At 36.1% G+C, this 8277-nt stretch overlaps 2 protein-coding genes across 3 annotated transcripts; both read right to left on the reverse strand.

The window, feature by feature from the left end:
- Positions 1-1542: 1542 nt before the first annotated feature.
- LOC130986352 (uncharacterized) lies at positions 1543-4347 on the reverse strand. Its single transcript, XM_057909745.1, has 8 exons — positions 3750-4347; positions 3476-3569; positions 3271-3396; positions 3031-3189; positions 2581-2699; positions 2307-2498; positions 2140-2230; positions 1543-1760 (listed from the first exon to the last, which is right to left on the reverse strand). Exons 1-8 carry the CDS (start codon positions 3896-3898, stop codon positions 1689-1691), a joined length of 1002 nt encoding a protein of 333 aa, XP_057765728.1. The 5' UTR covers positions 3899-4347; the 3' UTR covers positions 1543-1688.
- Positions 4206-6298, reverse strand: LOC130986376 (uncharacterized). 2 transcript variants are annotated; one of them, XM_057909782.1, is made up of 3 exons: positions 5598-6298; positions 4774-5511; positions 4206-4671 (listed from the first exon to the last, which is right to left on the reverse strand). In XM_057909782.1, exons 2-3 carry the CDS (start codon positions 4822-4824, stop codon positions 4321-4323), a joined length of 402 nt encoding a protein of 133 aa, XP_057765765.1. In that variant the 5' UTR covers positions 4825-5511; positions 5598-6298; the 3' UTR covers positions 4206-4320. The 2 variants fall into 2 exon arrangements, with proteins under 2 accessions (XP_057765765.1, XP_057765764.1); XM_057909781.1 differs by lacking the exon at positions 4206-4671 and having other exon boundaries at positions 4983-5511; positions 5598-5765; positions 6034-6298.
- Between the last annotated feature and the right edge of the window lie 1979 nt (positions 6299-8277).

Genomic DNA, 8277 nt, shown 5'->3' on the forward strand with positions numbered 1-8277 from the left:
CAAAATAAACGCACCCTAAAAGTATAATATTCTCAGTAGAATTGTATCACTCACACTCAGTTTTCTAACGGTTGTCCTAATTCATTGTAACAAATGTTTTAATATTGACATAATTTTTAAAATATTATGAGATATATAAATATCGTTAAATAATATTATATTGTGCTACATTATGGATGGGTAACTACTATATGCCTATCACAAAAATAAAAATTTGTCACAAAATTTAGCGATATTTGAAGATGTAACTAATTTTTTATATATATGAAAATTTAACTATTTTTATGATAATATATTTATAATTAGTTCTTCAAACGCCTCAAAAAAATAAACAAAAAATAGTTCTTAGAAAAAAAATCATATTAATAATAATAATAAAAAAGATTAAAATAAAAAGTGAAAATGTGTACGTCTGAGAAAGAGCACAAATATATTGTGAGGTTTATGTTTAAGGTCGAAGATCTCAGATTCGAGTCCACTATTACCGGGTCTTTTATAAATATTTTTTTCTCTCACCATATATATATATATATATAGGGGTGGACTAGAATAAAAACACTCTTTAAGTGTATAAAATATAAACGTTTCTTAATGTAAGAATTTTATGTAGAACACGTATGAATTTATCGAACATAGTTACGAATTGCTATATATATATATATATATATATATATATAGGGTTGAGTTCAACAGAGAATTATCTTTTTATTCATCATGAACAAATCTATATATTTTACGAACAGATCAACATAACTAATGAACAGACGTATTTAGTAAAAATATAGAAAAACTCGCCACCAGCAGGATTCGAACCCGGGTCAAATTGTTGTTCATGCGGTACATTCATCTGTTCATTAAAATTATAGATCTGTTCGTTTTTATTTTACGAATTCTCTATTCTCCACAATATTTAACTTCTCTGAGAAGCTAAATATTGTGGAGAATAGAGAATTCGTAAAATAAAAAGAAGCTAAATATTGTGGAGAATAGAGAATTCGTAAAATAAAAACGAACAGATCTATAATTTTAATGAACAGATGAATGTACCGCATGAACAACAATTTGACCCGGGTTCGAATCCTGCTGGTGGCGAGTTTTTCTATATTTTTACTAAATACGTCTGTTCATTAGTTATGTTGATCTGTTCGTAAAATATATAGATTTGTTCATGATGAATAAAAAGATAATTCTCTATTGAACTCAACCCTATATATATAATTTACTTATAGTTTTAAGCTTAACACAAATATATAGATGCATGTATTGGTGTAACTATTTTTTTTTTTTTTTACTTTTGAAATCTTTTTCTTTTTGTTGATAAATTAACAGTATTAAATAAAAAAATTTAAAAGTTACACTACATGGACTCGAACCCAAGACTTTTGACCTTATGCATAAACCCCTCACCGCTTTGCCAAACCTTTGAAATCTTGGTGTAGCTAAACATTGTTATGTCTAAAGATGTAGTAACAAATTTTGTGATACATTTCTTAACGTCACTAAAATTATGTAGTGATTAGTTTCCAGTGTTGGTCCGTCGAATTGTCCAAAATAGTTAAATCAAGATGCTGTAAGAGTCTACTGAATCTATTCGATACAACAATAAAGGCGTAAAATTAATAGGTTGTATATAAGAGTTTGCATCATCAACCACAACATTTAAGAGCTCTTGCATTTTGAACTGCTCATCAAATTTCCAGTGGTACTCCAGGTTTAGGCTCTTGTACATTTACATGTGGTAGCTCTTTCAGCAAAAGCTCCTGCATTAATATTACTAGCAAAATTAGAGCAAACTGCCTTTGGCCCCTAAACAAGAAAAATACTCCATATTTATATATATTAACAATCTAGAAAGTTCCATTAGTGTGAACTACATGCATGATGCAATTTTGCAGACCTATGAGACGGTTCCAAACTTGACTCAAAATTTTACAAGAGTGTTTATTATAGAGAAATGGTGAAGTCAGTTACAAAGCCTAATATCTATCCATCTACCAATAAACAGCATTAATCTTCTTCCTGTTGAAGTGCTCAATAACATTTTCTTGTTAAACTTTCGCTATTTTGCTATGCACATTCATAATCATACCACTTTTTTTTTTTTTTTTTTTTTTTTTGTTGAAAGAGAAGAGAAGATACCTTGAATGACTCCATAGTCCCTTCAGCCTTGATGATACTAGCAAGAACCCCTTTGTTGTCAAGTTCGCCGTTTCTCATTGGGACGATAAACCTACGGATGAGAGAGAGATAGAGATCAATATCCACATTGTGACATATGCTATGTATATCAGCACATTGATACATACTTTGCCTGCAGCAACTTTGCGAGGCGAACTGCATCTTCCTGACCAGAAACCAACAAGAAATTTGGCAGAAGCTGCTTTATAACAGGTGTAATGACTATGTCAGCCCTTAGCTTCTCCACTGATTCCTCCTTGTAGACGCAGTGTGGTTCATAATACAACGTTGCCTTGCCGTTGGGAGAGGTCACAAGGTAGCTGCACGACGTGTTTTTTGTGAAAAAACGAGTGCAAAATCAATACTCAGAAGGGATTAATCAATCTAGTACTAAAAATATACCCATTCTCAGGCCGCTGCCACGGAGGGCCTAAAACGGGGCCTGCTGTAGCACGGACTTTCACTGAAGAGCCGTCCTTCCCTTGGATCTCCGAGCCCTCACCGGGCTCTAGATATGTCACCTACCATTTTAGATCCCAACAAAAGATCAGCATGTGACAGGATATGGTTGGCATATATCCTTGTATAGTAGGTATCTTCATGTTTTCATAGTCAAAATCATATGCTTTTTGGGACCTCAATATGAATTGAAATGTGATATAAGCCCAGAATTGCATCTCATAAGTCTATAGTTCCCAATTTTCAAGCACAGAAACGTCACGCGAAAGCAATGATGCAGCAACCACATAATCTCTTCCCAAAGAAAGAGCATTATATTTTAAACCACATTTCACTAAACTCGGGCAAATTTCAGCACTCCATCAAGTAACCAACAAAACTGGACAGACTCACATTGGTGAATAGAGGATCCAAGAGTTGTTTAGCATTGGGAGTTGAAATAACTGTGAGATTTGGCAGCTTCTGAGAGAGGGGCTTGAGAGTTTTCATATGACAATGATCATCAAGACTTTGTGTGATCAGTAAGCAATCGATTTCAGGAAGATCGTCGAGCTGCACCGATTAGCAACACCATTATTTATAAACACACCTATTTGCAAACATAAATCCTAAATATTTGTAACTAATTAGTACCTTGAAATCCTTGATAAATTTCTTGGCACCATCATATAACCAAGGGATTCCAAAATCCAAGTTCCCCACCAAGATTGGGTCAACCAATATTTTTGTACCTCCCACCTCCCATATCCAACTATTTCCCTAATCCAAGCCATAATAAACCTCAGTCACTCAACCAGCAGAGAGAGAGAGAGAGAGTATCAAGAAAATAGAATTCCACCTCCAAGTAAGTGAGTTTGAAAACATCAGTCTCTGAATCATTAGATTCCACCACTTTTTCTTCTGAAACTACAGCACAAACAAACTTATTTAACCTGTAAAATAACCAACATCGGCACAAATTCCACTCAGATTTCGAACTTAGAACTGCACTCAAAATGCTCAAATAAAATATCTCGATAATCTGAAATTTTTCCCAAACTTAATCACATAAACATATATATATATATATATATATATATATATATATATAGAGAGAGAGAGAGAGAGAGAACCTGGGCTTTGAAATCTTCGGTGCATCAGAATTGATTGGAAATGGAGTTTCTTGATGAGAGGCGAAGTGGGTTGTTCCAGATGGGTGCAACGATTTGCTAACACATGGTTTGCAGGTGAAATAGTGCAAAGCAACGCATTGAGCAGCCATTTTTGCACTTGGACTCAAAATGGGGATTTTTCTTTCTGACCAGTGACCACAAGTCAAATGAGTCTTCCTATGCTTCTTTTTAACTGTTTAATACCACGTACGATAGAGTGAAACTGTTGAATGAATTCTTCGTTTAAAGTTGTTTAACAATGTAAAAATATGTAAGTCCAACACACTCAACGGCGTACAAATTACAAAGTAAATTGATTGGCCATATGTTGCCAAGTGGCAGATTATCAACCCCAAAATCTAACAAAAGTTGAGGATTTCTTTTCAATCAGAGATTTCAAAATCTTGGAAACTCATGTTATTAACTACCATGAAATCTTATTTCATTCAAGAATCTGTCTCTGTTACAAAACACTAGGATATGAGATAACAGACTAACAGTATACTGTACAGCTTTTGAGACGACACTTGTTTTACAATTTAAAAACTAGTGTCCTTTCCCATTTCTGGGGTTGATAAGGTATGCGATATACAATCTTCACACCTTGAGGAGAAGAAGGAGGTTCATAAGCACACGGGACTTTGTCGTGCCACACGAAATCATTCTCGTGCTCGTACTTCCTTACCATAGCACTCAGATCATCCACAACCTGTCTGAAAACTGATTTCCAAGACTCTTCCTTTGGCATGCTTTTCTTCATGTCTGATAATGCTTGGGAAACCACTCTCACTGCAACGCCTATTTTACCCTCCTTCTTGAGGCACTCCGCCGTGTATTGCTGGGATTTACATTCGTGCAGTGCCTTGCAGCTCGAAATGTAGCCCTTCGTACACAAGAAAAAATCACCTTAATTAGTTAGCCATTAAGGTCCAATGATGCTGCTATGCTATCAATACTTTTTCTTCAAGTTTACAATGTAATATACCATAAGCCGCGAGGAAACATCCTTGGATTCTCTGGTTATGGCTTGCAGCATACCGGCAGCTTCAACCAGAAACTCTGTAATGCCATGGTGCAATTTTGCTAATAGGCCGCAGGTTTTGCCGTTTTCTTCAGCCACGGCCTAATTTTTTTTCCCAATCCAAGCAAAAAATAAGTTGTATTTAAAGATTTCATATCTAGTAGCAAAGTAAAGAGGCAGGAATCACACAGACCTGCGCCTCTGCCAAGCAAACGAGGCTCATGACACAAGACATGCGCGGTTGAGCTTCAGGCGGCCTATCTTCAACCCGGCTTGAAGGGACAACAACCTCTCGACCTAAGTAGTCATACACGCCAGCTGCTTTTCTGAAAAGTGTGGCAGCTTGCACAAGATCAACTGAAGTCATGAGCAGAAACAGTCACAACTAATGTTCAAACTTATCAATCAATCAAGAATATCAATATGCTTGCCTGATGATGATGAAAGTTCCAAAGCACGGTCATGGAGCATTGCACCGTAGAGGGAGAGGATCATTGCTAGCTCCAAGTGTATGTCGTTCACTTGATACATCTTCGAACCTATGAGGTGAAAAACAGACGAGGAAGCAAGCGCGCTGCTCCATCTTATCTTGAGGTCTGAAATCCATCTCCTTGTAGTTGTATGATGATTATTGAATTTCACATCGATGTGGTAGACTAAGTTCTCCAACAAAGGCAAGTAGTTCTCCAGTTTCTGTATGCCCTGAAAGAGTAATTTCAACATACATATTCAGTTCAATTTTAACCATTCTGCTTTGTGAAATAGCACCAAATTGGAAGTGTATATACCTGTTCAAAACGCGAGATCAGACCTCCAGACATTTCCCTTGCAATGGGCTGTGTAACATTGCTGCTCTCATTGATGGATTCCTCGATTGCTCTACGCTTTGTGCTTAGCTCTTTCAGCTGCTCCAGTGTACCTGAATCGTGTGCCAGAAGCACGTCTTCGTACACAATCTACCAATTTCAACATCAACAAATCAGTCATTCTGACTACTCTACATAGCATAACAAGATTTTTTTTTTTATCATAATTATACAGATAGCAGATAGAACCAATTCTTGGAGATGAACACCAATATTTGAACCAATTATATACATGAATCTGTTAAAGGAATTGCCACATTTACTTGTAGGTTTCAACAACTCAAGAAAAGAATGTAAATCAAACAAACACACACACACTGACACACAAGAAAAGAGTTAAAAAAGGGAAACAACTTACTCGCTTTGTCTTCAACTTCGTAAGACCAGGATAAGTTATCATCATTGCACAATCACGATCTCGAAGCCCCACCAAGATTCCTCAAAAAGAACAATAGAATCCACTAAGATTCTCTCAGAAGGAACGATGTTGATTCTCTCTCTCTCTCAAGTTTCAGTGCCTTTAAAGATTTTCCGAAGCAAAATATATTCGAGCGCTAGTTGAAACAGTGAAATAGAATGGAAGATTGAGTAGAAACTTCCCGGGAAGTGATGATACAAATTATCTATACTATTTTGAGCAATGTGATTGATTTATGTAGTGAAAAATACGTAAAACTTCTAACGTATATATAATTTTCAAGATTCCGAGTGGCTTTGGGAGTAGTCGCATGATCTTGTTGTACAAGGCCTCTTCCGGTTTCAGTTGATTTCTCCAGCGGGTCGATCGACTCCTATTCGGGCTTGACTTTATTGGCCCACACTTGTCTACTTGTCAACCCAAATCATATATTGATTTTGTCCCTACAAATTGTAATCCAATAAGAATAACACGAATTTTAAGAAAAAGTATAATATATTTGAAAAGAGATTAAGAGGGTGTTTGGCTGAGCTTATAAGCTCCTCAAAACAGCTTATAAGTTGTTTAAGAGCTTATAAGCTCCTTCAAAGTGTTTGGCAAAATAAGCTCATAAACAGCTTATAAGCTCCAAAAATAAGCTCCAAGAGCTTATAAGCTCCCCAAAAAATAAGTTCCTCTACCCCAACTTATTTTTTTATAATCTCATATGCAACAATCTTTTTACAAATATTTTTCAACTAGTATAATTTATTATTTTCATCATATATCATTTAAATTTATTTTTCTTCGATTTTCTCTCTCTAAAAAAATATTTTCTCTTTCTAGCAAAAAATTATCTCTCTAGCTTATAAGCTCAATTATCCAAACACTTTGACAACTTATAAGCTCTTAAAAATTACATCTTATAAGCTCTTGAAACATCTTATAAGCTCCAAGAGCTTATAAGTTCTTTGAAATAAGCTTAGCCAAACACCCTCTAAGTCTCACATTTTTTTATAAATAGTGAAAGAAGAAATTTGTGTGTGTGTTGGCCTAGTGGTATGAGATTAATGTCCAAGACTTGAGGCCCTGGTTTCGAGTCTTCCGTCGCGTGGTGTTTAAAAATTTATTTATTTACTTATGTGATTTATCAAAAAAGTGCACTACAAATAAAAAAGAGAATTACCGGCGGCTTTTTGCCGCAGCTAAATATAGGGCGGCCGCTGGTATAGAGATTACTGGCGGCAATACCAACGGCGAGAGGCCACCGGTAATTTTCTTGTCGGTGATCTCCATTCCGACGGCATATGGCCGCCGCCGGCAAACAGCGGCAGGAGAGCCGCCGGTGAACGTCGGCGTTGATCGCCGGACTACGGAAAAAATAGCGGCGGCAATTGCCGCCGGTGATTAGTGGCGGCGCCATCCACCGGACGGCGGTGGCGACCCTCGCCAGACTGCCGGAGGGTTACCGAAGGCTTTTTGCAGCCAGTAATTTTTAAAAAATTTAGTATTTTTTATATTATTGTTTATTTAATTTATTTATTTATTCCACACAAGTATTTCCATATTTATACAGTATTGCATACGTTAGACGAACTTCTCAATCGGTCACCCATCTTAGTTGTGTTCTAAGTCAAGCACGCTTAACCTTGAAATTCTTTTCGATTGATCACCAGTACAGAACACTCGTATTATTGATATATCTAGTACCTATTAATTCATTTAAAGTCTATTTCAATATACAATATCATATATATTCATAACCTTAGAATATGTCGAGATGATATCCAAAAGATGTTGTTAATTACGGACCAGGCTTGTTTCCGTCCTTATTTTTATGTCAAAAAAATATTAATTTATTATTATTATTTTTTATCAAATTAACATTCTTAATTTATAATTATAAGATTCTTACTAAGAATCTCGAATTCTTACTACGAATGTTAGATTAGTGATGAGTGAATCACTGATCAAATTAACATTCTTAATTTATAATTATAAGATTCTTACTAGTGGAAAACGAAAAAAATAACAAAAACAAAATGAACAAAAGAAAAAAAATTAACAGCTTACCGGCGGCAATCACCGCCGGCGATTAGCGGCGGCAGTAACGCCACCGGTAACTGTGGCCGGACCGCGGTGTTTCTATTATCGGATGTCACTGCCGGGTTCTGCCGCCGGTGATTAGCGGCGGCAACACGCCGC

Source organism: Salvia miltiorrhiza, chromosome 5, assembly GCF_028751815.1.
Source record: "Salvia miltiorrhiza cultivar Shanhuang (shh) chromosome 5, IMPLAD_Smil_shh, whole genome shotgun sequence".
Taxonomy (NCBI): Eukaryota; Viridiplantae; Streptophyta; class Magnoliopsida; order Lamiales; family Lamiaceae; genus Salvia; species Salvia miltiorrhiza.

Coding starts and splice junctions, on each gene's coding strand:
- LOC130986352 (XM_057909745.1), bottom strand. CDS start 3,898: ATGGCTGCTCAATGCGTTGCTTTGCACTATTTCACCTGCAAACCATGT. Junction 3,190..3,270: donor AATTTATCAAGGATTTCAAG/GTACTAATTAGT, acceptor TAATCGGTGCAG/CTCGACGATCTTCCTGAAAT. Junction 1,761..2,139: donor GGACTATGGAGTCATTCAAG/GTATCTTCTCTT, acceptor ATATTAATGCAG/GAGCTTTTGCTGAAAGAGCT.
- LOC130986376 (XM_057909781.1), bottom strand. CDS start 6,078: ATGATGATAACTTATCCTGGTCTTACGAAGTTGAAGACAAAGCGA. Junction 5,766..6,033: donor CGAAGTTGAAGACAAAGCGA/GTAAGTTGTTTC, acceptor TGAAATTGGTAG/ATTGTGTACGAAGACGTGCT. Junction 5,512..5,597: donor TGATCTCGCGTTTTGAACAG/GTATATACACTT, acceptor TTACTCTTTCAG/GGCATACAGAAACTGGAGAA.